This window comes from Fundulus heteroclitus, chromosome 1 (assembly GCF_011125445.2).
Source record: "Fundulus heteroclitus isolate FHET01 chromosome 1, MU-UCD_Fhet_4.1, whole genome shotgun sequence".
NCBI lineage: Eukaryota > Metazoa > Chordata > Actinopteri > Cyprinodontiformes > Fundulidae > Fundulus > Fundulus heteroclitus.
Genome location: NC_046361.1, coordinates 36,188,622 through 36,216,528, shown reverse-complemented (window position 1 = coordinate 36,216,528; position 27,907 = coordinate 36,188,622). Strand labels below are relative to the sequence as shown.

Below are 27,907 nucleotides of genomic sequence, written 5' to 3'. Positions count from 1 at the left end.
CAGAAAGACACAGCTTGACCTGCCTTCTGCATTTCTTGCGTCAGGCTCAGCACAAACGCCACTCGTAATATGGCGGCAGCGTTGACGCACAATCCGGATGCCCGTGCGGCGTCTATCTACACTTCTATGCCGATTCTTCCCTCCCAACAACACAATGGACCCAAGAGTGAAACTCCGCTTCGAGTGGCCTTCTTTGCGCTTAACGTTTGCCTCAACAGTTGTGCTTGTAGTTCATCAACTTGTGCGGGAACTAAAGTGTGTTTCCTTCTTCTTTTTTTCCCCATCCTTCTTTCCCAGTTGTAGGTGCAGTGTTGCCTGCGTGGATGCTCGCGGTGGTATCCCTCCGCGGCCACAGCTGGGTGGATGGGAGTTGGTTTTACTGAGTGAAAACATGCTGGCCTGATTAAATACGACAGAAAAGAAAACATTAAATTGTTTTACTTGTGCATATAATTACTTTAAATGTTATATCCCCTGTTTTATATAGCTATAGGTTAACATAAAAGACACATAAATGCTGTGAGGGTAAAATGTAATCCTTTTAGATGGCATCAGCACCATGGACAGCTGCCAGGTGTACCCTCACTCTTTAGACAGGGCATATGTTCCACGTTACATACGTTTTAAACACATCAAGAACGGGGTTTTGTACTAAACATTACAATATTACGGGCAGATTTAACATTAAAGCGGCTGAACTGCTCAGCGTCACCGCGTTGGGACATTTGAAACATTCCCCGAGGCTTTAAATTCGACAGAAACAAGAAAACGCATCGGAGCTCGGGCTCGCTTCTGTGTCGGAAAGCAGCTGTGAGCTGCTCGGGCTGAATGAGAGGAGGAAGCAGGAAGTGGTCTGATCGGAGCTGCGCACATGACTGTCAGCTGGTTCGGGTCACGTGACGCACAGCGGGGCGGAAAGAGCCGAGCGAGACGAAGATGGCAGAATCAAGGAACTGTGGAGAAGGATCAGTGATGGTTTCTGCGTTGTTTCTCGCCGCCTGTTTGGCTTCAGCGAGCAGCACGGCCCAAGTGCCGCTTCTTATGTGGTCTAGCAAAAGGTATTTGATTTTTTTATTGTTATTATTATTTTTAAACTTACGGAGCAAAACTCAGTTGAAAGCCAAGTCTCCTTGTCATGCTAATGCTAACACTCGTAGCTACATAGTTTCTGCTGTCCAGCCTTTCTAACACCAAGACAAGAAGGGAAACGTGTCTTTTTTTTAGTGATTTGTCTATAGATCATAAATAAACGTATAAATACATACGTAATAAATGCGACGCTATAGTGTTAAACGCGTGATTCCAGCTGAAGAAGCCATAAGTTGTTAGTGGACGGGTATGTTTAATACTGGGGTGTCCAAAGTGCAGCCCGAGGGCCATTTGTGGCCCCTGGACTGGTTTTGTGCGGACCCCCCTCCTCAACCGCATTTCAAGAAAGGCTTGGTTGATGCAGATGAAAATATTATTAATTGGGGCAAAATTATTTACAGACAGGTTGAGATCTTACAATTGGAAATGTTAAGGCTGGCTCACACGGGAAGGTTTTAAAGTAGTAGGACGATTCTCAAAGCCTGAGAGACACCACGCGTAACGATTTAAAAAACATCCCAGATAAAACAGGTTTGGTCGTACAGTGTGTGGTGTCCGGTCAAACGACGAGCTCACCACATCACACATGAACAGATTTCGCTTAAGATCATTCAGATGTCAGACGGGAAAATCTTCCGAATCCTCTCAAGATCCAGAGTCAATAAACATGGACTGTGGGGGAGAATAACGGCGGTAGTTTGAGGACTGATTTTAATGGAAAGAAAACATTACATAACAAAAAAGAAAAGGCGTTGGAGTGAATCCCTCACCGCGCTTTCTGATTGGCTACACGTCACATTCAACAGGCTCCGCTCTCGTTTGTCTTCGGGAGACACCGCACACAGAAGAATATTGGGGCAAGACACTCCAACATGTTGAATGTCCCCGATCTGCGGCTTCGACGTTCCAACGAGTAGACTTGATCGGTCTTAACACACCACACACAGCAGGATACAGGAGATTAGAGCTAAAATCGGGGTAAATATGCTGCCATGTGAACCAGACCTTAGGTACAATGGAAGGTATTCGTGTTTTGATAACCACACTTCATTCTCTTTAATTTCATTGCAAATAGATCCAATGACTTTAACTGAAATGCATTATTTTGTGCATTAAAAATTATTTGTGTTTTGAATAAATTTAATAAAATTAGCAAAATACAGCAAGTGGTTTCAAAAGCAATACTGACCCAAATCCTGTTCTTAAGATTGCGAGACCAAAAAGAATCCAGTTTTTTATTTTTATTTTTCAACCGAGTCTAAATAATTTGCGAAACTAGGCGAACATCTTTTAATAAAGCAAATGAGCTTTAGATCTACAGGGATTTATGCAACCCTTTCCTACAGAATCAGACTGTGTTTAATTAAAATTATCATATTTTGGGTAGAGGTAAAAAAAAAAAAAAAAAATCACAACATTTTTTGCTTGTTTTTTTTTTTTAATCTTTTATTTAAAAGTTTTTGGCCCTCCGGTACAATTTTGGCCCTTGTGCAGAAAAGTTTGGACGCCCCTGGTTTAATAGGTGTGATGCTCCCCAACTCCAAACTAATGGACAAAAGGCGGCGGAGAGGCTGGTGGATCCTGGGGGGATCCGCCAGCCTTCAGATATCCTTGGAGTTCACATTGATGATGACCTCAGCTGGCTGGTTTGTGCCCTGGTTCCCCTGTAGGGCTTGACAATTAATCGCATTTGCAATATAATCACATTTTTAAAAGACGCAAAGCGCTTCACACTACAGTTTAGTCATTCACCCATTCGCACAGATTCACACCCTGATGGTGGTGAGCTATGTTAGTAGCCACAGCTGCCCTGGGGCAGACTGACAGAGGCTGCCATACACCGGCGCCACCAGGGCCTCTGACCACTACCAGCAGGCAATGCGGGTGAAGTGTGTTGCTCAAGGACACAACGACGGAGACAGTCAGAGCAGGGGATCGAACCGGTAACCCGCCAATTGCAGGACAAACTCCCTAACCTCTGTGCTCATGTATCAAATCGGTGGCTTTTTCAGCATACTGAAACCATTATCGAACAGACTATTTGGTTGATTTGAAAAAAAAAAACATGTCATCTTCAGGTAAATCAAACACAGCTTTGCAATCGTCACTCTGCAATAAGCCCTTGACTTTTGTTGTTACCAGGATGGAAAAAAGGTAAAGAGTGATATTATGGAAATGTTTCCATTAACATAAGTATTTCTCTAAACTACAGTCTGCAATAATAAGACGCTGTTTCTTAAGGGGACATTTCAGTACAGGGGTGTCCAAACTGCAGCAGAAGGGCCATTTGCAGCTTTGCCTAATGTAGCAAACATTTTAAAGTAGGAGAGACCCAAATCCACTCTTATTGATGAGAATAGCTACAAAGGTAAAAAATGAGTCAACATCCACATAAAATGTGCAAACTTTATAGTTGGCATTGCTCGTTCACAACGAGCAATCACGTTGTTGGCAATCCTGTCAACCGCAGTGTTGTTCCTTTGCCAAAAAAGGGGCAAAGTGTGCAAAAGCACATTTAAAGGAATGTGCATCTCATAAAATGTTTTACTAAAAAAAAAAACCCGGTTCGATCCCCAGCGCCTGCACTCTGGGTCCCTGACCCTTAACCCCAGATTGCTCCCCGGGCGCCACACATGGCAGCCCACTGCTCCCCAAGGGTGATGGGTTAAAAGCAGAGAACAAATTTCGTTGTAATGTATGTTTCAATGACAATAAAGATGATATTACTAATATTATATAGTTCATTGATCAACAGGTAATCAACAGCCAACCTAATGCGATGCCTGTCCTGAATGTCTGATGGTGAAGCGTCTGTTGTTGTTATCATTTAAAGTTTGCCTCCTCTGGCTTCTCCGCCGGCTGGACACATAACATCCATGGAGGAGCTGTCCACCTACCTGACCCCTGCCTTTGGCTCCGGCTCCCACACCGTCCTCCTGTTCCTGCAGGACAAGGTCAGTTCATCCGTTGCTCACGACACTTCCTGCACAAATTCATATCCCCGTTTGGCCCGATGCTTTCCTCTGTTTCTTACCTTTAAACAAGCAGTTTGATACTCGTTGACTGTCCTGTTTATTTCTATTAGTACTTAATGAAAAACGATGGGGATAAATTATCATACATATACATAATTTTCTGATTTAACATTTCGTTGGACTCTGTGGTCTCTTTTTAAAAGCCAGTTAAAACATATCTTTTTAATTCAGCTTTTTATTCATTTATTTAGATTTCTTTTTATCATTAATGGCTCTTGGACTGTTTTATTTTAATGCGAACCACTTTGTGATTTTTCTTTTTATATATATATATATATATAGTGAACAGTAAATATATAAAAGTTGATGTATTTCACTTTTTACCCCTTTACTTTGATCGTGGTTGTGATCCAACATAAGAGTAAACTTACATTAAACTTTGAGTAGACCGATATTTTAAACCATCAGTTACCCAAGCAGGCATGAAAAGTCTTCCTGGCGATCACAAATGGGTGTATAGTCGGCTTGAAATGTCCAAATGGCGGGCAGAACCTTTTTTTGTGGACCTCCGAAAGTTAAGTACAAAACAAACAAAACGGCACAGGTACAAATTGACAACGTGGGTCAAATGGAAACCAGATTCCTTCTGTGGCGTAAATGTTGACCAATACGGGGCTGTAAGGGTGAATCATGAGAACAAGCAGGAGCCTGGCAGGGGACTGAGAAACGGACTTCTCATTGTGGCGTGACGGTGAGCTTTCACAGGACTTCCCTTTGCACAGTTCCCTTTCCTTTCCGCAGGCTTTAGCACGCGGCGAAGCATTTCTGTGAGCAACGTGGTTATCGTGTTGATTCTTACCTGACTCATGTTGAGATTTGTCTTTTATTTTTTTTTTTTTTTTTACTGAATATGTTTATTTGTATGTTCAGCTAAGCAAAGATGACTTTACCCGGTTTGGTGGAGTGTTTGGAAACAAGCAGAAAAGTGCCTTTAGGAATCTTGAGGTAGGTTTATTTGGTGCATTAATTATAAGCTGGTTACTTACATGCAAAACATTAACATAAATACAACTTCTCGCACCTCGCTGTGTTTTTTTTCAGGCAGCACTCCAGTCCTCTTCATCAGTGACCTTCCCGGCATTGGAGTGGACAGAAGAGTCAGCCATCCCCACTCTGCTGCAGGAGAAGCTTGGTGTTTCCCCCCTGCTGGTAGATGCAGAGACCCTGTCTCACCTGAGCCTTAACACATCCGTCAACAATTTGCTGCTCTTCAACCTACCTTACTGTAGCAAGTGAGACTTTTTTTTTTTGTTTTTTTGATGGATTTCCACTTGTTTATCAGTTTCATATGCAGAGTTGGAGATATTAATGTGTTTTGTGTTGCTTTGCAGCTCAACCAAGCCTTGCAAGGAGGTCCTTTCTGATAATGGTATGTTTAAACTGTGGGCCAAAAATGTCAGATGACAGGGTTGAGTCAGTAGAGTAGATGTAACTCAAATGTATTTGTCAACAGATCAGGTCATAGGAAAGGTTCTGAGTCTCCTGAAGGCCAAAGATGTTTCATACACAGCAATATACACAGGGCTGCAGCCATCACAAGTAAGACATGAGAGGAGTGAGCGTAGACGGTGAATGTTTGGAAAAACTGAGTTAAAGCTATTCACTAAACCTACATTCTCTATATTTTCAGGTTATTTCAGAGCCCTCTATATTAAATCAGCAAGTGGGCCGGACCTTGTTACAAGCCCCCGGAGCTGATGTTAGGCCGCCTATAATGTTTAATAGTTCTGGAGGTCCCTGCATTATGCTGTGGGCTCAGAGTCTCCTAATCAGCCTTTCAAGCACTCCAGAGTGGATCGATCTCGCTGCAGAAACTCCAACATTATCTGGATCCATGTGTAACAGCACAAATTCAATGTAAGGCAGCTCAAGTATACAGCTGATTGTTTTTTTTTTTGTTGTTGGAACTAAAAAGAGTTACTTTTTCCCCACCTCAGGCTGATGCTTAACTTTGTGAACTACACTCTGAGGTAAGGCAATAAACTGCATGTGTGAAGAAGCTTTTAAGACATTTTGTACCATCCAATCTTTAGCAAAAGTCTCGACCCTGCTGTGATTTTTTTTCTTCTTACTGTTTACCGTTTAGTTTGGATTTTTATGTTTGTTTTTCTATGAACAGTAAAGTAACATAGGTCTAATTAACAGGATCTGCCATTGTTTTGTCTGAAGCAGCCTGTTTCTAGCTGTCTGTTGCTAAATATATGACAGCAAATACACTGGCAGTGCAGCAAAAGTTGACCTAGGTAGAAAATCTGATAAAAGACATTCATTTGTTGGTTTTTCCAGAGTTGCGTTGTGTTGATTTAGTATTATTGGGTATTTTATTGAACAGAAAGGTGCAAAAGTAAGTTAGTAGGTCGAGCATTATAATGTCCTCCTAGAGTAGACGAATAGAAGACCAGGGAAAATGCATAAAGTTAGCCCTTCTCAAAGCATCTCTTAAAGCTGTACCGAAAAGAATAAGGCTTGTTGTATATAATATTTATTTTAAAGCTTATTAGAATTGAAGAAATCAGATTTTCACCTCTTAGAGTATATTGTAAAGCTCTGTTATTGTGAACATTTTCAGTTTTTTTTTAATTGCTGCTCCTTTATCAAGCTTTTCTTGTAAAACACAAGCTAACTTTTGCAGAGTACTTGATTACATCCAGTCCAGTTCAAGAAAAATGTATTAAGTCAAATAAACAAAAACAGAAATTAGACAGTTTAGGAGCTTTCATTATCAAGGTTTCTTCAAAGTCATAGATGTCCTCCATAAAACTTCCTACCCAGCTAATCTGAAGAGAGCCAGGGTTATCTTTTTAAGCCCAATTTATCTGATAAACTGCAACAAAAGACTTCTAACTGTTGATCAACATCAGATATAGAAATGGAATCAACAGATAATTTACTCAGAGTTTGTAAAAAAAAAAAAAAAAAAAAAAGACAACAACAAATGAACATGTGTACTTAGAGGAATGCTATTATAGTACTGTTTTGTAATATAATTTGAGTTTTAATTTTTTTTATTTTATTTGTAGAGCTAAATTAAATGTTTCTCAGTAAGTTTGTAACTTTCTTTTTTCTTCTTCTGCAGCTTTACAATGAGTCAGCGGTTCTATCCAGTGTCTGCTCGAAACTGGTTCACCCTGGACTCTGTGCAGCTGCGGGTGAAATCAACCGGTCAAACTGGGTCTTTTATCGGGAGTCGCGGGATCTACGCCCCCGCGGAGTATTCCTTCCGCTGCCAGTCGGTCACCAGCTTTAGAGACGCCCTGCTAATTCCCAGCAACCAAAACGCGACTCAGTGGAGGCTGAATTTCGTCGACTTCCAGGTACAACTGTTTTCCAGCCGGTGTAGGTACCAGATTGACTCAGGCTGCCAGATTGACTCGGGTGCTACCCGATGACGTCTATATATGGCAACTCAACTCAAACAAACTAGATTATGGCCGCGGTCTCCATTTGTTACAAATCAATTTTATTGATTTGTTAATTTACGGTTATTTTCCTGTAAATTAGTCGAGGCATGAAAACTTTTAACATCATTTTGGAATACTTGTGTGGTAGTCTGATAATTTAATCAGTAATTTTGCAGGATCAAAGAAGTTACAACCTTAGAGAAATTTAATTCCTCCAATTTTTTTTAAGTTGTGAAGGGAAACTAAACCATAAACTCATTTCATTTTTAATAAAAGTCAGCAGCCAAATTTTATTTTATCACGGCATTCATCACTGTAAAATCAATAACGTTCATTCCTCCTTTTTGTACTGATGTTGTTCTTTCTGATCACATGTTTTTTTATTATTCCAGATGAAATTGTGATGAATTTGATTATTTTTTTTATTGTGGTATTTGGTACATTTAAGATATATGCTGGATAAATTAGTCTGGCTAGCCCTTCCATTTTTGTTAACAATATTCTTCCAAACATTGAGCCAATTGTCAAATATTTGTTGTTGTTTTTTTATTTATTTGTAAAATGGCTTGAATATTTGTTCAAGCTTTTGAGAAAAAAGAAACCGCCAAATTAACTTAATAAAATTGATTCGTTACAAATGCAGACCGCGGGCTCTATGTAGTTTGTTTGAGTGGCGTTGCCATAAAGTGACGTCATCGGGAGGCGCAAGGCCCACGGAGAATCTGGTGACGTCATCGGGAGGCGCAGGGACCACGGCGATTTTGTTCGTAAAATTGTCCGTTTACAAGCCGCAATCCCGCTCTCGAATAAAACCTACACCCCGCTATAATTACTTTAGTAAGTTGTCCAGACCAATTACAGTATTTTGCGCAATTGAGCTAACGTTAAACCAACAATGTATAGTGACGTCATCAGAAGGCGCAGGACCCGAGTCAATCTGGTACCTACACCGGCTGTCCTTGCAGGAATGCCTCGGGTGCTTTTGTTTTTGATGGAATTTGTGATTCTATTAACTCAAACATATTTTTGTATTTTGGTTCTTTTCTGGTGCAGATTCAGGGCTTTGGTTTGTCCAACGGGACAAACTTCTCCTACGCCAGCGACTGTGCCGGTTTCTTTAGCGCTGGGATTTGGATGGGCCTCATCACCTCACTGCTCATGCTGCTAATCTTTGTGTATGGCTTGCATATGATCATGCAGCTGAACACTATGGATCGGTTTGATGACCCCAAAGGTCCATCAATCTCTGTCCCTCAGTCAGACTGAAGCCTTCATTCAAAGACGCGGTGTCTTTCAGTGCCTAATGCAGCCAGAGGAGACACTCTGCCATATTGCTTTTACGTCTGGGCCTTTGTAGATGCTTTTTTTTCGTTTTCTTCAGCAACTCCCTGACAGACGTTTTTAGAGGCTGTTGTGTTGTTTTTGTTTGTTTTTTTTAAGCCACATTCCTTTTTCTTTTTTTTTCTTTTCTTCAAACATAATGTTTCAAAATTGATGCAAGTCATATGATTTGATTTCTTGTCTATGTGCCTAAAGATTGTGCCTGGTACAGCAAATATTTAGCAAAAGAAAAAAAAGAAAGCAATTTGCACTTACCAGAGAATGCCTTTATTGCCAAAATGCACGTGGTCGCTGAATGCTGTCGGACCATCACAGACCTCAAATCTTACTTTTTTCTAAATAATTTGCCAATATGACTAACACAAAAGCTACTGGTAATGCAGAAAGTGCCTGAGTAAAATATATATATTTTCACTTGTAAGCGTATGGCCACATGAGTTTATCACTTGTGTTCTCTTAAACTGTAATTTATTTGTATAAAAGAATTTCTCTGTTTGCCTTCCGAGCCTATGGGTTAACAGCTAATCCATTTAGTACCTCAGTTGGACGTTTGTCAAAAACTATTAATGTGCAAATGCTACTTCGTGTACTGTAAATGGTCTCTAATTGCCAATAAAAAATAAAGTGGATTTAATAAAGGTACAAATGTGTTGCAAAAAATTTTTTGAATATATATTTAGATTTCATGGTATCTGGTTGTGGGAGCTATTGTTGCACCAGAGCAATAAAACGCGGCCAGTAATTATTACACCGTTGCGTCATGTCGCCACGGCAACGCTTCCCTGTTGCCATAGTCACGGCTATTCAAAATGAAGCTAGCTTTAACTAGCCTGTCAGTTGTCCCATTTTCGAGCGATGGCGTCTAAAACGGCCGCAGGTCGTGCTCGTAAAGTTAATTTCTGGACTTCCCAGGACAGGAAACTTTATCCCTGCCACTTCGCGCCAGACAGGCTGGGAAACCAGCTGAAACGAGAGGAGGCGCCGCATCTCGGACCCGGCAGCTATGAAGTCCATAAGGTAAACTGGGTAATCAATTAACATAAATAGTTTTACAACTGTGCGACGTTTTGGATGACTTCCATAAGTATCGTTTTTTGTTTTCATGTTCTGGTATTTACAATTAATACTCCTCTGGCGCCTTCTGATAGGTCGAACTGCTGGGAGTTACTGGGAGCAAGCATTTGCTTATTTTATTCAGTCTGCTGAGAATCCAAATACTTGATTAAAAAAAAAAAGTTTATGCTCAACTTATCTGGAACAAACTTCCAGAAAACTATAAAAGTGTGGAAAGCCTGAGTTCTTTTAAATCACGATTAAAAACACATTTGTTTAGGATTGCCTTTGACTGTTCTAGTTAGCCTAAACTGTTTTACTGAAACATCATTAGTTTAACTTTGTAGTCCAACTGTTTTTAATATTTGCTTTTAGTTTCTATTTTTCCATGTTTTATTTTGTTTCTAGATTTTATTCCAACTTGCTTTTATTCTGTTTTATTTTCCTATATTTTAATCATGTAAAGCACTATGCATTGTCTTTGTACTGAAATGTGCTATATAAATAAATTTGCCTTGCCTTCTACATGTGTTAAACACAAGGCCTGTGGGCCGAATACGGCCCGTTAAGGCAATTTATTTGGCCCTCAAGCACCACAACAGGCATATCATATCATAAAGTAGAGGTATATATTCTTTTAAAGTGTATAAAGTAGCTAAAACTGTGCGTCTTGTAGGAAAAGTTATTTAAAAAAACTTTGCAGTAACAGTATCCTGCCACTAGATGTCAGTTTTTTCACAACACATTAAAACAACCCAGAAATGTCCAAAAAGAGAAAAAGTGATGCAGAATGAGGGGTTTAAAGTGTAAGTCACCTTAATATGAACTTTTTTTTTTTTTTTTTGCAGATAAACTATATGAACTGGGCCTAAGGATGCTACTTTTATGTTACTGTCATTTTTTTTTTTTTACATTCTTATGTGAACTGAAATTAAAAGTGTCTTATATACAGATGCAACCGGCCCTTATAATGACTGCATGATGCCAAAGTGGCCCAATGTAGAAATTAGTTTGACACCCCTGCTCTATAACCTCTTGACTCGGGCGTTTCAATTGATTAACTGATTATTTACCAAACATAGCACTTTAAAAACAGTATTAAAGTAAATAAAGACAGAACTGTTGTTTGAATAATCTATAAATTACCGTAGTCCATATTTAACGTATGTGGGGGGTAAGGGCCTGTAAACCCCAAGAGTCGATGCAGATCCTTAAAAAAAAGACAGAAGTGTAAAAAATGAAACTTACCACTCTGCTGAGCTGGAAGTAAAATTGTTTGTTCAAATGTCCAGAATATACAAATGGACAAAGAATTTTATAAAAAAATATGAAATTTAAATGCCACAATTTATTAAATTAGGACCCCATTTGTATGTCAAACTGGAAGGTCGTTTTGTTTTTTGTTAATTAATAATTGAGAACCATTGAAGTGTTGAAACTGAGAACCAAGTTGAATGCACACTCATTAATGGCATTAAAATATGTTATTCTGCTGCTTTAAACGACTTCCTTTTTGCCTCTAGAACATTTTAGCCCAGGTTTTAAAAACAGACGTCCAATGTGATTAACCTCTGCTGAATTATAGGCCAAAAACCGCTCTAACTGCACATTTCTGAGCTTTTGATGTCAAAATGTCACAAACCAAAAACCCTTAATCTGTATTTTACATAGGATAGTCCATTCCATGTGTCACAAAAATAATACTCTCCTGTACAAACTACCCATATTCTTACTTTTTCCCTGAATAATGTTTCTTCTGTTATAAATTGTAGTTTGCTGTTCTGCTTGACGTTACTTGTCTGTTTCTTACGTGTTGCGAGTGCTGGAATCAAAAGTCAAATCCCTCATTTGAACCTAGAAACTTGGCAAACAAAGTTGATTCTGATAAAACCTAACGAGCCAAGTGTTTTGTACTTGATTGTCTTCAGTGTTGCAATGTTATAAAAAATGAAATCTTCAAATTCGAGTTTGGAAAATTATGAAATTATGAGACATTAAAATAGCAGCTTTAAACTTGCCAAAGCCCATGATTTTATAGCTCCTTATTGAAACGTTTTACATTGAATGTACTGTACTTATGTACTTTGGGTAAAAAGCCCATTGAGCTCATTAAGAAAAATAAATAAGTAAATAAAAACTGCTCTTTTAGCCCTTTTTGGGCCCTTGGAATCCCTTAGATGAGAGGTTTAAATTGAAAAGGTGATTCTTGAACTGGGTACCACAGATCAAAAATTACACTTTTTAAAAAATCTATATTGGATGAAGGATATTAAAGTCCAGATTGTATGGTAGAGTTTTATATAGCACTGATCAGTTAGTCATTAATTTCAAAAACGAAAACTGTGAAATCCTTCTCTAGTTTAAATGTTAAACTTCAGCATCATTCCTGTGGAGCGTACCAAAAATAAAACCCCTCTGGGTAAATCTAAGTATTTTGTAAATGTGCTGGATGTTATAAAATCTGTTGAATATATTTAGAAAAGCAGAATCTAGAAAACTATGGAATTTTAAGAAGGCACCTTATGTTTTCCTTCTCTTTACAGTTTGGCACCATCATGTATGACATACAGACGAAACCCGAGAGCAAGAGAGGATATGTTCTCGCTGCCAGGACTGCCCCCCGCTTTCCACCTTTTAACAAGGTAAACCAGCCGCCATTTGTCAAAAAATGTCACGTTGAAAATAAAGGTCCACAAACTAGATTTTTTGCAATTTTTAAAACACTACTTTTTTTTTTTTTTTTTTTTCATTTTTAACTGCTTAACAAACTTAAATCACATTGGTTCATTTATATAGCACCAATTTATAAGACGTCATTACAAGGCACATTACTGAGTCAATTCAATCAAACCATACAGACAGAGTTGCAGAGTTCACTTCAAAAGTTGCAGAATTCACTTCTAAAAGAATACGTAGCCACAGTGGACCTTGACTTTGCAGCAATCCCTCATACTGAGCATGCATGTAGCGACAGTGGAGAGGAAAACTCCCCTTTAACAGGAAGGAAAACCTCCAGCAGAACCAGAACCAGGCTCAGAGTGAACGCTCATCTCTCACGTTCAACTGGGGAGGTTGAGAAGACAGAACAGAGACACAAAAAGAGCACAGCAGCACCGGGGTACTTTACTGAAGGAATACTGCTATGTGATAGGAAGTTAAAGGTTGGTTGTAATAGCAGCTCCTGCAGTGGCTTCATCTAGGAGAGACACGGCCAAGCAGATAAACTAAGAGCCAGCATTCAAGTCTAGAAGCTAAAAGACCGCAAATAGAGCTAGTAACAGTAAAAGCTGAGCCAGTGGCTGTCTACGAGCGAGGCAGCGCTAACCACTGCAAGGCAGGACCAGGCGTATCATCCGTAGGAAAACAGGTTGCCAGCAGCAGCAGCCCAGACAGTATCCACCTCCAGACCGGAGTCTCAGCTAAACAAAACAACAGGCAAGATGTGGTTACTGTGGAGAGAGAAAAAAACATTCAAAACAACCAAAAACCAACTGTGGAGAGGTCAAAGGTAAGAGAGCGAGAGAGAGAGAGGCGATATTGAAACGACCAAAGTCGTCTAATTTCTGTAGAAAAGGGGTCTGTAATTAATTCCCAAAGTCTCACAGGTTTGCACATTTAAACAAGGAAGGGAAAAACATGTTTTTGTGTTGTGTATTTTCAGCATTAAGAACAGGAAGTGGCTCACTGTTGCCTTATTTAGCCCAGTTTAATAAAGGACGACTCCAAAGTCTGCGTTTCCGTGAGTCACTGGATGGCTGGGATTTATCTTTACTATCAAATTAAGTTAAAAGCAAAAAACATGGTACTATAAATACTTGGTGGTGCACCTTATGTTTTTTATTGTAAGACTTGGATTTGTGTATTTGTTTTGAAAAGTGCACCCTAACATTTTTTTAAGTATGTAACTTCAGCTACTAGACCCAGGAAATTCAACTAACATTTTATCTGTTTTATCTACCCAATTCTTATGAAAGACAAAGAATCTGCTGTTCACATTTATTAAAGGGACTTAATCGTGTACTATGACTTTATATGCCAGTAGATCTCTCTGGTTGCATACGAAGGTTTTCTGGCTTTCTGATAGTTCTGCGGTACCGCCGGCAGACGTCTGCTGATGGCGGCCGGTGCAAAACTACTTTCAGGCCCAAAATGGACTAAATAAACACTATCAGGACGAGTGTTTGGCATATACTGTTTAATTTGAAGATGAATATGTTTTTTTTTTAATATAGTCATAGTACGTGACTAAGACCCTTTAAGTGAAAAGTGGGGGAGTATATGATTTTGGTGCAATTTTTCAGTACTAAAAAAGCAGTCGGTAGTCAGAGACCATGACAGAAAAACTATTTTTTGTTCAACTTTATGTACTAATAAATTCCTAAATGCCTTTTTTACCCCGTGCAATCTGAAAACGACCAGAACCAGTTGACCCCTTCGTCTCAGCAGTACCAGCCGGATCAAAGCCAGTCAAGAGTTCCTCCTCCTGGCACGGCGCCGTTCGGTTCAAACGCGCACAGATTCAAAGAGACGTCGCATCCTGCGGGTGACAGCCCCGGGTGAGAGACCGCCCCTCGTTAAGCAGCGAGACGCCCCAGCGTTGAACTGAGCTAACAGATGTTACTTCCTGGATCAGGCCTGGGACGTACTCTCAGGATGCAGTCACGAACCGGAAGGTGAGCTGGCCCATGTGCTTTGGGAGACCCGACTGGTCCAATCTGCCTCAGCTGGAGAAAAAGGCTCTCAGGGTGGAGGTGAGAGACGCAAACCTAGTAACTAAACGACAAACCTTTCATGTTAAAAAGGAACTCACAAAGAATCCACTTACTGCCACAAATGTGGTACCTTGCAAAAGTATGTCTGCCCCTGGAACTTTTTAGGCTTCGGTTATATTACCGCCAAACTTCAGTTTTACTGGGCTTTTATGTGACAGACCGACACAACGTGTTAATTATTGTTTTTAGGTGGACAGAAATGATACACGGTTTAATTATTTTGATTATTAATGACGAATGAAGTCATTAGCAGAATTTGACTGCATGACGAAAAGCTAAATCAACCATCTGGTTCAGGTACTGCCTACAGTTGTGAACCCAGTGTGTAAAATGGATGGCACGAAACCAGAAGACTGATAACATTATGGCTTGTAATGTAAAACCAAATCATTATAAAGCCTTTCTCTCCTTTGGGTTCAAAGCAAGTGGAGGCCCCAGATAATTAATATTCTATCCAGCCTTAGGAAACAATGCTTCACTGTTACCTTGGGTCAACATCTGCCTCAAGCAACGTACTTGTGTTTTCTAGACAACTGACCAACTCTTTGCTTTCATAATGTTTTTTTACTGCATTAAACCAGTGTCACAAATTATATCACAAGCATGGAGAGCCCGACTGCATGGTACCTAATGACATGCGTACCGCCAACTGTAATACTGAAACGACTTGAAATTTGCAATATATTGCGCAGCCTTAGGGGTGGCAGCATAATGCACTGCAAAAAAAACGAACTAAAAATTAGTAAAAGTTTCTTAAAATGTGTGTATTTGTCCATGATTTGAGCAGGTAAATAAGAGGATCTGCCAATGGAATAAGATTTTATTTATTTTTTTACTTAAAGATAGGAACAATTTATCTCCATCATCTTATTTCAAGTGCAGGATGTCTAATTATCTTATTTTAGGGGTCAAGATACTCATTCCATTGGTAAATGAGCTTATTTAACTGCTCAAGTCTAGGAGAAAAACACAAATTTTTAAGAACATTTTACTTATTCTTATATCTGTTTTTGCAGTGTGCCGAGATGTTTTTGTGTTGCTGGGAATCTAATAAGCATCGATAGGAAGATGGATGGAGCTGAAAACAGGGCAGGAGTTCAGCTTTCAGCAGGACAACGAACACAAATATACCGTATGGCCAAAGCTACAATATTAGATAAGTGTACTAATTTTTTACTAAATAAAAAAAGCCACACTCATAGACCAGACCTACAGCCAACAGAGAAGCCATAGCAAGACTTACAAATATATTTTCAAAAACTCTTCAGCTGAGTGGCACATAAGAATTGCCACAGATTTTGCCTTCTGTGCAAAGCTGGTGGAGACAGAAGACTTGCAGCTGCCATTTTATGTTCGTTTTCCACAGTTCTAACTCAGGGAAGCTGAATATGTGCACACTGCAATGTTCCATCATTTATAAAACGTTTTAATACCCACATATCCTTTTCATTCCACTTTACAACTATGTGCTACTTTGTGTTGGACTCTCACATGAACCCAAACAAATACAGAGGCTTTAGGGGTGCACATATTTTTGCAAGTCACCACATTTTAAGCACTTTGTACAACTTCCCCAGATGTGAAACTGTGCCTGCTTCTGCAGAATAATATGAAATGACTGAAATCCAGCTGTTTGTTCTCCTTCCTCCCCTCAGTTAACCAGTGACAAGGAGTTTGTTAAACAGAGGAGCAGACTGGCGTATCTGAGTTTATACTATTAACTCCACAGCTGAGGCATGAAAATACATCACAACACCGCATGGAGTCGTCTGATTTTACTGATACTTCGACAAAACAGCCGCACAAATTCTCACCGAGTAGATAAACAGGAGCAAGTAAAAAGGAGGAACTCATGTTCTCATATGTACAAAAAGTAGCCAGACGCCTGTAGGATCACGTGGCGGAGCGCAGCTGCTTACGAAGTCCGTCCGAAGCGAGATCTCACAGAAAACGTAACAACGGAAACTGTTTTTCGGCAGCAGGTGTCAGTCAGCTGCTGGTCGCTGCTCTCACAGCGGGTTTCCACGCCGGGTCACTCCTCTGGGACTGCCAAATATCGGACCGCTGGCGGCCCCGACCGGCCCGGCCAACGGGGGTCCATGAGCAGAGCCCGGTCCCGGCTCATTTCTTCCTCCTCACTTTGGGTTTCTTGACGGGCCGGAGGTACGGGTTGTCGATTACGTTGTCCTCGCTGGCCTTGGCTGATGGAACAACGCCGCCGGGGGGGAGCACCGAGTTCTCTTTGTCAGCGCTCGGGTCGTCCTGAGAGACGCAGAGAAAGAAAATGGAAGCTAGCCGTTAAACCCAGTCCAGTTTATACATTTATACATCCAAGTGACGTCCAGCATCAGACTAACTAAAGTGTTTGTTTGGCATAAAGAGGGAAAAAAAAATATTAAAGCACAGTGTACAGAAGTATAATGGCACCACAAAGTATTCACACCCTCTTATTTATTCCACATTTTGATGCCCTGCAGATTTTTTCAGGATAGGTTTTTTTTTTTTTTCATCCTGAAGGATCCAAACAAAGTAGCCTGAACATTTTGAGGCAAACCTACTTTTCCCAAAGGTACTGTGTGCTTATGTTGCTTTAATATTATGTTGAAGCACTCAACCTTCCTTGGGTATGTCTCCACATTAGCAGCTCCTCTGAGGCTCGGTGCGGCTGGACAGGCCGTGTTTCAGGCTGGAGACAGCAGACCGCTCCTGCTGCCAACTGTGTATCATCTGTGCTTTGGTTCGTTGCCATGTTGGAAAAACATTTTTTGTGAAGAATCTTAATATATTTATCTTCTTGTCATCTTACCCCCGCCTCTGAATAACGTCCCTTAATGATGCCGTTTTCTCCAGATATGCAACTGGACTCACTTTGGTCAAAACCCTTTTTATATGTAAACGTGGCTGATATCAGCTGCTGCTATCGCCACAGAGAGATATTTGTTACTTAATCAACAAGGTTTTAGGGCTCAGCTCTCTTATCACACTAAATAACACTTTAGTTGACCATAGCATCAGTGGATTGGAGCATCTTTGAATATTGATGTTTGATTAGACAGCAGAAGTTTTAGCTGTCATCCAAACGGTGACTAAAGGTTCCTCTTAATTTTGCTCAGAGGTGGTCGGATAAAAAAACAAAAAAGCAGCTATTAACGTTCCTCTGTCCCCCCAGGGCTAATTACGGCTGATACAACAGAATATACAATTAAACATTTGTAGCTATATTTATCAAGAACGACCCTATTCTAAAATTTGTTTGAAAGATGAATGAGTAGCAAATTTTAGGGAATGTAAAATTCATGCAAATGTAAATTTATGTACGATTGTCAATGTATTTTACAGAGGAAAATATTCAGTGTTGAATGAATCAAATGTTAAAAGTCAACATTAAATGTCACTTGTGCTGGAGTCACATTCATCTGCACCGAAGCTGCAAACCAATAAATAAATAAAATAAATAATGCATGGCTCATCCTCTGTGTAGTCATGTTTCTTATTTTATGTTTTTAATTTTTTTTTCATTGTATTTTACCTTCGTGTGAATCTGACTGCTTCTATTTGCTTTTAAATTTACTGTGGAAACACCTGAGTTTCCTCCAAGAAACAAAGGATATTTCCTTTTTTATTATTATTAATATTCTTTTTCTATACCTTGTTTTCACATTAAATTTTAAAACCATTTCTTTATTAAATAATGTCAACTGCAATTGGAGCCCAAAACCTTCCTGAGCCGACTCTGATACCAACAGGTTATGTCTTATTTCTCTGATTAGAGGCCATTTTAGCTAAAGCCACGTTACGTTCCATTCAACCAAGGAACCATTTGACATTTCTGCTCTGTTGTAGCAGTACATTTGCTTTAAAAGGTCCGCAGCTGTAAAATGTCGTGGAAAAGCACGGATGAGCTTTTTTTTTTTTTTTTTTTTTTAGATATGAGGCCGAGTGCTTCCCAGTTGGTTTAAAATGCCATGTATTTAATTAAACTGATCAATATTAATGCAGCTTTTATGTTGCATTTATTCTCAGTGCGCTAACAGAACACACAACAATCAGACCCTGATCTAGAAATCCTCTATTGACAACATCTACAGAGGATTTATGGGGAAAACCTGTGATTTCATGGGAAGGAACTCTGGATTTCTGTCAAGCCCTCATGTCTGTGTGTACTGCTATAAAACAATGATGCTTTATCAAAACGGCCCTGGGAGCCACATGCAGCTGTTGTACCTGGACACAAAAACCCCCGACCATGAACGTCTGCAGCTCAAAGAAAGAGTCAAACCTGCAGCTGCAGCGGTTTGTGGGGATCTGTGGTCAATTTGCACATCGTTCACATTCAGAAAGACAGGATCAGCGTGTGTAGCTACCGTAAAAACCAAAACAGCCTCCGCTCTGAGAAAAAGAACACGGCCACGCGCTGCCATCAATGAAACCCAGCAGCAGATTCCAGCTGTGAGGACTTACGGCGTTTGCGTTCCCCGCTGCGTTCTCGCTGTCCGTCTGCTCGTCCTGCTCTGAAGAGTCCGTCTCCTCCAGGCTCTGCAGTTCCAGCTCTGAGGGCAGGAGGGCGCTGAGATACGGGATGACGCTCGGCCGGGCGGCGATTACTGAAACCAGCCACGGGGAACGTGTTACACAGACGTCCCGCGGAAGCTTGTGCTCAGAAATAACCGACATGAGGCGTCGACTTCACTCACATGGGAAGGCAGAGACGTCGTCTTTGAAGAGGCTTTGGGTTTCTCCCGTTTTGGCCATGAAACGCGTGAGGGCTCGCTCCACATCTCTCCTCTGGGTGGCTGCCTTCTCTCTCACTACCTGGTAGTCTGACACAGGCTCTCTAAACGTCTGCAGGACGTCACACACCCGGTTACGATTCAGCCAGCAGTTACATTTAGGAGAATAAAATGGTTTGGTTTAGGAAGCTGCTCTCTGACTCACAGGTGTTTTGATGTAGGTGTGAGGGTCGGGGAACTCTGGGTAGTGGCTGGGGATGTGAGACGGATGAGTCCGTTTCTGTCCAGCAGAAAGAGATTTAGGAGTCACCGGCGCGTTCGTCACCGGAGCTGAAATTCATAATGGGGAGGTTTTTTTTTTTTAAGGAATTGAAATCACTGAAAACCACCTAATTCCTCACAGAGAGAGCAGATGCGTGGCAGAACGCTTACTTACGGGCAGTTATGACCATCCTCTGAGAGCGCTTGGCGTACACAGGCAGGGTGTCGACGTTGAAACCTAAAACAACACAAAGTTTGAACGTCATCAGACTGGAGCGTCTCAGCACCGCCCTGCATGATGCGGGTCGACTCCTGATCTCACCCATTTCAATGAGGGTCACCACTGCGTCTGACAACGTCGGGACGCTCCTCGCCGTGTGTTCGCAGTACGTTTTAGCACATCGACCTATTTCGGTTATATCTTAAGGGGAAAGAAAAGACAAATATTTACTTTTTTTTCTACTTGAACAACAAAATGGGAAAGTCATGAACTATAATATTCGATTGTATAACAAATAGTTTCTAAGAATTGGCTGGACTCAAACCCCTCACTAGTTCTGACTTCCTATAAGAGTTTCTGTATGTACAGAAAAGCAGATACAATACTCATGTCATAAGTTGATTATTAGAAAGAAAAAAATGAAATGCATTTTAACAGAAAAAAACATCTGCCGTTCATACAGTCAACGATTAACCGTCAGTCATACTCTCCCATCTATGTCATCTTAGGTGAATTATTTAAACACTCCACCTCTTAGAGAGCGCTCACCGGTGTTAAGGCAAGAATTAAAATCAAACATTTCAAAGACCTTAAACTGGAGATCATAATGTTTTTTTCCAAAAGGGCCACACTGGCAGAGCAACGGCATAAACTAATCAAAATATTCTGTGCTCATCTTGTATAAATCCTACCTTTCGGTTTTTACCTGTAACCTTAATCATCGGTGTTCCTTACCCCTCTGCTACATCTTCATCTTAATTTTTGTGGACACCTTCAAACTCTTTATCCTCACGTCTGTTTTCTGCCTTCGTCTGATCAGAAATCGTTGCACTTCGTCTGCTGCATGAGACACACTAGCTAGTGGAGTCACTGTTGCCTTGCAGCGAGCTCTGTTGTCACTGTGTGGCAGCGATGCCAGGTTTGATAGTATCCCCCGGTTGGAAACGACTTTGAAGCAAAAGGAGGAGTATAACGCAAGTGTTTAAAAATGCATCAGCTGTGCTGGCATATTGCTGTAAGATAGCTAGAGAGCCATGCAGTTAGCTGACCTAATTGGCTGAATCGTATGTAAAAAGCAATTCCTCATGGTGTTTTTGCTCTAGTTTGGCAATAAATGTATCACTGCATACATTCAAAACCCCACAAACAAATACACCAGTAAGAGTGTGTGTGTTCTTATAATGTTCTCACTGACAGATGGGAGCCTGCTAGAAAAGAAACGGCTCTAGGTGCTCAGCAAGCTAATCACACATTTTACCATCTGTTCAGCCGCTTTGTCCCACTGTAGGTATTTGACCCAAGAAATGTAGGCAACAGTACGCTTGGCTATGTGGGTGCCTTTAAGCAGCCTGTGCCCAGAGTATGCCCTATCAACAACAAACAAAGTAACTTAATTCAATATAAAAGTTACGTTTATTTTGGCTTTATGTTAGAAAGAGGGCAATGTAGGCCAACAACTCTGTCCTCCTGACAGAGACAGGGATATTACACACTTGGGAAGAATATTTAGTGCGCTTTATGGTCCGAGAAATTAAAAAAAAGTATATATATATATCAGCAGTTAAGCTACTTCAGTACATCACTTGTACATTAGTAATGTTCTTCTAATCAGTGCAATGTTATTTATTTATTTATGCGCCCATCGAGCTAACAGTTTCAAAATTAGGTTCGTTCCTTAAACTCCTTTTCAAACTCTGCGGCTCTGCAGCATCACAACTTATAAATGCCGATTTGTGGCAACACAGTTTGTCGCCCTTCAGGAAATCTGAAAGAAACAAGCAGAGCTCTCGGCTCGGCTGATGGATGCCTTCACCCTCCACCTCCAGGGCTCATACGTACAGCTCTGCATCATCTCGGTCAGCGTCTCCACGGCGGCCTTCTCCGCGCTCTCGAAGCCGCTCTCCGTGAGCAGCGCGCTGACCACAACCTGCAGGGTCCGCCGCCGGGCCAGCTGGTAGTTCTCCGCGGGGCTGGAGGCGGCTTTCGCCCCACGCTGATGGAGCACACATGGGGGAAAAAGAAGCCTGAGATCGCCCACCTTTTAGGAAGGATTTATTTGAAAGTGCAGAACACCTGAACTCGCTGTTCACAACACAGGAGGCTCTTAACTGTTCGGTTAAGTTACCTCACTGATGTGGAGGAACTTAAAGCTAACTAGCTTAAACCCGCTTCCATTCGGCTCCTTGGCCGAAAAAAGCGCCTCTTACCCCGCCAGAATTCAGCGACGTCCCCGAAGCTGCCGAGGAATCTCCCATCTGCATCCGCTTCACGTGTCTGCCTTTTACTAAATAAACTTAGAAAAGTGTTTTACTTAATCAACTGGCGCGTAGCCACTGATAGTAAACACAGAACGAATTAATGACGTCGTTTCCGCTACCTGGGCGGAAGTAGAACCGTGCTGCAGATTTACTTAAAGTCGCCATCTACTGTTTATTTGTTAAATTACACTTTCAATTCGACACCTGGCGACGAACCCTTTTTTTAAATTTATTTATTTATTTATTTGCATTTATTTTATTGATAAAGTTAGTTATTTTCTTCCAATCACCTTGATTTTAATCATATTACTGTTTCATTGTATACTTATTTACTCTATATGTTTTTGAAATAAAAACGTTTTCAATAAAGTTCGGAGAAAAGACACTCACCGTGTACAGAAAAAGTCTAAATCTATGGTTTTCACAAATTTCTGGCCCAATATGCGATAGTAATGTGTGCTGTAAAGATAATAATATAATGGTAAATATGATTAAAAGATGTGTGTACTTTATGGTGTGTTTACTAAAGTCCAACCCATTTCAGGAAAGTGGATTATATCAAAGCAGTCCCCAAATCCATGTACTGGCTTGAGATTTTTCACAAATGTATGTTTAAAATCTTGTTGTGGTTCTGTAAGGCTTGTCTTGGTGTTAAATACAACCAGAATGAACCATCTAGTATCATCAAGACCCATTTACAAGCTCAGGACTAAACTGGGGAAGGCATTTCATTGCTGGGACCCAAGGCTGTGCAAACAAATCCCTAAGCAGTGTAGAATATGGCAACTTCTTTCAATCAGGACAAAAACAATATTGATTACCACAATTTATCAATTCATTAGATTATTTAATAAATTTTATCAGTTCTCTGTTTTTTATTTGAATTTTAAAGGTTATTTTTATATTTTGCTTGCATTTTCTATGTATTTCTTTAAATTAACAAACCTATTTTAGCAGTTAGATGAGCTCATCAGGAAGGCCATCTCTGTCTTAAGGGGCCACGTGACCCAGTGCAGGTGGTGGGACACAGAAAAAAATGCAAGTAAAAACAGCATCACTGATGGACAATGTCTCCCACTTCATGCATGAAGCTGTTCCAGAGCCGGAGAGCTGCTTCAGTGGCAGACTGTGTTATCACAAATACTTCTTCCCTGGCTGTACAATTTTAATAACTCTCTTTGCTCCCAACAAACTCAAATTATATAAGTTGTTTACATTCCTGCTATTATTTAGACAGTGGTTTTATTTCTTGTAAATCTGTTGCTGTTTTTTAATGCTGAATTATACATGCATGTTTTGTACATTTCTTTAATTACCCCTAATTTCTTTTGAATCTGTGTATGTTATTTTTAATTACTGCACATTGTAATTATTCTATGTTGTAAAGTTGTCCCAACTGTACAGACTCCTGTTATTATTTGTTGCTTTTATAGTTATATCCTTGTGTTCATCTGCATGCCTCCGTTTGCCTTTCACTTTGCTGCGGGTCCATCAGAATTCGCCCACTGCCAGACAATAAAGGTATTTCTGTTCTGTTCTATAATTTTAAAAATCATAACCAGAATTTAGCTTGAAGAAGAAAAGCTGTTTATTACTATACAAAACACAGTTAAAACATATCAAATTTCTTCCTTGAACATCCGGTACACGTCGTCTTTTAGAATCTGCTGCCCAGCAGCCTGTATCCTGCAGTTTTCAGTCTAAAAGTTCACCATGCTCTTTTTGCCGACAACAGGGGCAAACTGCATTTTTAACAACACGAGAAATAAATTAATGCACAAAAAGGGACCAGTTCAGTGTCGTGGCTGGATTCATCACGACTGCCATCAACAACCCCGCCTGCAGTGTCCGTTTCTGTGTGAGGGTTTCCCTAAGATGCATGTAAACGGTTGGCTGAGCTTCTCTGCAAAGCAGTCCCCAGATGTTTGACCTTCGCCTCAGACCGTACGGCCCTCATCGCGTCTTCAGCTTCCGTACGAACAGACGTGGTGTCAGCTTTGGGCGCCTCTTTCTTCTTCTTCTTTTCAATGAAGACGTCTGCTGGTTCTTCCTCTGTGGTGCAATCCTCCGCAAACGGCATTAAAATCATCTCCACCATTCCACCAACCATTCCGAGGACTGCCAGGGTGGAGCCGAGCATGTAGATCTTTAACATGCTCCGAGTGGGTCTCTGTCTCAGCATATCTTTGGCGAAAGGGATGATGTCGCTTATGCTGTCCATAGTTGAATGTTCAATTTTACCCCGCTGAAAGAAAGAAAAACACAAGAGAAGATTTAAAGACCTGTTGTTTTTTTTTTGTCTGAGAAAATGATCCTTAAAATGTTCAATATCTTTTAGAAATAAAAGAGAGCAGCTACTCACCTCGAAGCACGCACCAAAGGCTGGATTTTCTGTTTGGCTTATTCAGGCATTTGTTGGTGGAAAGGCAAGAGCAAGTCCTGCCATTTAAGCACGAGAAGAGCAAGGTCCACTCCCTCAGACCTGATGCATATTCATGAGGCAGCGTTTTTTTTTTTTTTTGGATTTATACTTGTTTGTGTCAAAGGCCATGGAGTTGTAGAGCTAGAAGTAAAACACTGCTCGTACGTGATGTTGTGCATGTGACATCAAATTTGCTCCTCAGCAGTTACAGTAAACAGCTTGGTGTGTAGACAGTCCCTGACAATAGGGTTCTGGTCTGTCTGTCAATACTTGTACAAACCGAACAACATCTGTGGTTGATTTGCATTGGGTGAGTTGTAACTATGCACATGGTCTTCCTCAGGAGAGCTCGAACAATGTCCAATCAAAGTAAGTGCGGCTGAGAAGATTCACTCCCATGTATTGACTGACAGAGATTGTTTGGTTATACAAGGAATACCCCTTATTGAACAATAGCAGATAAGCTCCGTGGCCAGATAATGCTCAAGAGTCTCCTTTGAATCATGCAGTCCTGTGCTGCTCTGGCTCCTGCAGTCCTGCAAACAGTCTGACCGCTGACGGGACGCGGTGAGAGACTGCACAGCGTGTTTGCGTGTGGGTGCATGTGTGCATGCAATCTTCGCCTCAAACTCACTGCCCTTCGACCCAGATCTCCCAACACGCGACAGCGGGGTGAAGTCAGGCGAGTGAGTTGGGAAATGTGTCTGATCTTTGTCACAGAGGGACATGTGTCATGCACACTCAGTGAAACGGACCGCGCGTCTGAACACACAATGGGGGCCGTAACGAGCGCTGCACGCCAAATGATGCACGCTTCGCACAGTAGCTTTTAGTCCAGTTGGATTTCAGGGCAACGCCGATGGATCCAGGGTGGCCAGTGTCTTTCAGGCCGTCTGTCCCGTTAGTGGTCCAGGCAGAGAATATATGATGAAATTAACTATAAAAACTTCTGGGTGCCACCAGGCTCAACGGCACTTCGATTCTTAACCCTAGCCATTTACTCCATATACAGTCATATTCAATAAATGGCATTATGCATTCTAATTAAAAGTACCTTTTGAAAATAATGATCTTTAAGCAGGTAGTAAACACTTTTCATTAACCCCACATCTCTGTATTAAAGTGCTTTATTGCTGATCTAATACTGTTGTATTTTTGTTTGCTGTAAGCGGGAAATCAATACAAGAAAAGGTTAAAAAATAAAACAACTGGACTTCTGTTCTGAAGCTGAAGACGTTTCGCTTGCCATCCCATCTGAGGGCCGATCAGTTCCAGGTGAACCTCGGCTCCAACGAGGCCTCGCCGGCAGGTCTATAGAGCTTGGAACGCCACATTACTCCAGACATTTTGAACTGAGAAAGCTTCCTGGATAGGAAGTGAAATGTCTTCAGCTTCAGAACAGAAGTCCAGTTTTATTTTTTAACCTTTTTTTAGATTGATTGGACCTGGATGACTGAGAACTTCACCGACTCATGGAAAATCATCACAATTAACAGAAAACATTCTGTGTTTTATTAATTTCTGTGTCTCACTTGAGTTACTGAAATAAAGGAATTTTCTAATAGTGTTATAATCATTTATACTTCTTCAAATTCTGGGAAATGCTGTAGCATTAATACCATGCAAGGGTGTAAATAAGAACTAATTCTGTGGTCAAAGTTGTCATATTGATTGACAGTGTCAACAAGCTGGAAAGAACATACAAAATGAACTTTTTAAAAGATTAGGACACAGAACAATAACAACGCCTTGGAAGAAACTTCCATCTGTATCTTTTCATGAGTGCAGATACCCAGAGAGAGACGCATGAACTCATCACAAAATGTGTAATAAAAACACAAACAAGTAATTTGTTCCTGTCCACCTATTACTAAACACATTTCCCACAACACGGCATTACTGCAGCTGGACAAATGTAAGCCGAGCAGGAAAGAAGACCAAAAGCACGCTTTGCTTATTCATAGGAGGAAAATGTGCTGGCTCCATAAAATGTTAATATTCAGGAAACAATCTTAATTACAGGAAAAAAGATGAGCAGTCAGGAGTGAGTGTTTCCGAGAGAGGCCAATGATCTTAAACACAGACCAATTTAATTCCATATGGCAATAAGATTAAAACACATTTCTGAAAACTTTTATTCTTCATTTTCTGCATTTAATGGACCAACAAAATACCAAATAATTACTAATTTACCAAGAGGCTTTTTGTCCCAAGCAACACAACTTAACGTTTTTCAGTGGAATACAACAGAAATAGTTTTATTGTTCCACAGTGGGCAAATTCAGGTGTGACAGTAGCAAAAACACATAGAAGACACCAGACGTACACAATATTAAATAATATGAATAAAAGTCTTATGTTAAGTTAAGCTGTACAGCAGAGGAGAAACAACTTGTCAGAAAGGGAAAATACTGTGCCTTTATTAACAGATAAAACATATTCAGATTAGGATGAAATGTTCAAGTTAATAAAAGAAGGAAAACAGCAGCCGATTTATTTATTACATTTTTTACAGTGTTTTTAGGATTACATATGCAGTATACCAGACACTGAGACACAATTTAATTCATTGTGCTCTGTTGTTGCAGAGCTACTATAGCGATTATACATTATTCCATCAATCCAGGCCTCCATTTATGCCTTCATGCAGTGCAAGTAACAAGTAATCAATTACCCTGAAACAAAATGTTTTATTTCTTGTGCCCCAAGATTGTGAATGATTTAAAATCTATCTTTAGAAGTGTGAAATCAAAGATCACTTGAGAGAAGAGCAGCTTTTGGCCCATCGCTCTGCAGCCAAGCAGGTAGTTCCTTGATTAGCAACAATGTCCATCCACCTTCCTGCATTCAGTCTCCATAGTAACAATCTTTTGAACTTACCATTCAGGGTTTGTAGGTTTTACTACTTTCAAGACCCCATTAGGATACCTAGCGCAGCGGCCCTCAAACTGGGGTCCGCGGACCCCCGGGGGTCCACGAAATACAGGTTGGGTGTCCGTGAAAACGTTGCTGAGGATGCGTTGGGGTTGAGCTAAGTAACACAATGGATAAATATTTAAGTCTGTCCACTTCATCAAATAAGGGAAAAGCCAAATCAGCTAAAATCAGGAAGTACGACAACAGTTACATCGAGTTTAGCTTTATCGAGAATGAGGATCTAATCTCCAACAAATCTCTGATGTCAGGTGTATTTATATATATTTTTAAAAACATACATAATTCTCAATATATTTAACAGCACAAAGGGCTGTTTAAAAATACAACCAGCATGAGGTATCTGAAGGGGTCCTTGGAGAAAATTTTCACCGTTGCTACGAGGTCCCTG

At 40.5% G+C, this 27,907-nt stretch overlaps 4 protein-coding genes across 4 annotated transcripts; 2 read left to right on the top strand and 2 right to left on the bottom strand.

Annotated features, from left to right (window-relative positions):
- The first annotated feature begins 889 nt into the window (after positions 1-889).
- LOC105918293 (V-type proton ATPase subunit S1) lies at positions 890-9,508 on the top strand. Its single transcript, XM_012853345.3, has 10 exons — positions 890-1,058; positions 3,923-4,043; positions 4,995-5,069; positions 5,166-5,356; positions 5,456-5,493; positions 5,578-5,663; positions 5,755-5,981; positions 6,062-6,094; positions 7,201-7,438; positions 8,579-9,508. Exons 1-10 carry the CDS (start codon positions 937-939, stop codon positions 8,789-8,791), a joined length of 1,344 nt encoding a protein of 447 aa, XP_012708799.2. The 5' UTR covers positions 890-936; the 3' UTR covers positions 8,792-9,508.
- Positions 9,509-9,664: 156 nt separating this feature from the next.
- On the top strand, positions 9,665-16,455 carry LOC105918282 (protein pitchfork). Its single transcript, XM_012853336.3, has 5 exons — positions 9,665-9,883; positions 12,463-12,561; positions 14,339-14,475; positions 14,553-14,670; positions 16,347-16,455. The coding sequence occupies exons 1-5, from the start codon at positions 9,722-9,724 to the stop codon at positions 16,410-16,412; spliced, it is 582 nt and encodes a 193-aa protein (XP_012708790.2). The 5' UTR covers positions 9,665-9,721; the 3' UTR covers positions 16,413-16,455.
- taf8 (TAF8 RNA polymerase II, TATA box binding protein (TBP)-associated factor) lies at positions 16,343-22,294 on the bottom strand. Its single transcript, XM_021311037.2, has 8 exons — positions 22,110-22,294; positions 21,742-21,895; positions 20,005-20,103; positions 19,858-19,920; positions 19,627-19,751; positions 19,386-19,533; positions 19,153-19,295; positions 16,343-16,953 (listed from the first exon to the last, which is right to left on the bottom strand). Exons 1-8 carry the CDS (start codon positions 22,161-22,163, stop codon positions 16,813-16,815), a joined length of 927 nt encoding a protein of 308 aa, XP_021166712.2. The 5' UTR covers positions 22,164-22,294; the 3' UTR covers positions 16,343-16,812.
- A 1,430-nt stretch (positions 22,295-23,724) lies between these two features.
- g0s2 (G0/G1 switch 2) lies at positions 23,725-24,405 on the bottom strand. The gene has a single exon (XM_012853152.2). It carries the CDS (start codon positions 24,379-24,381, stop codon positions 24,031-24,033), a length of 351 nt encoding a protein of 116 aa, XP_012708606.2. The 5' UTR covers positions 24,382-24,405; the 3' UTR covers positions 23,725-24,030.
- Between the last annotated feature and the right edge of the window lie 3,502 nt (positions 24,406-27,907).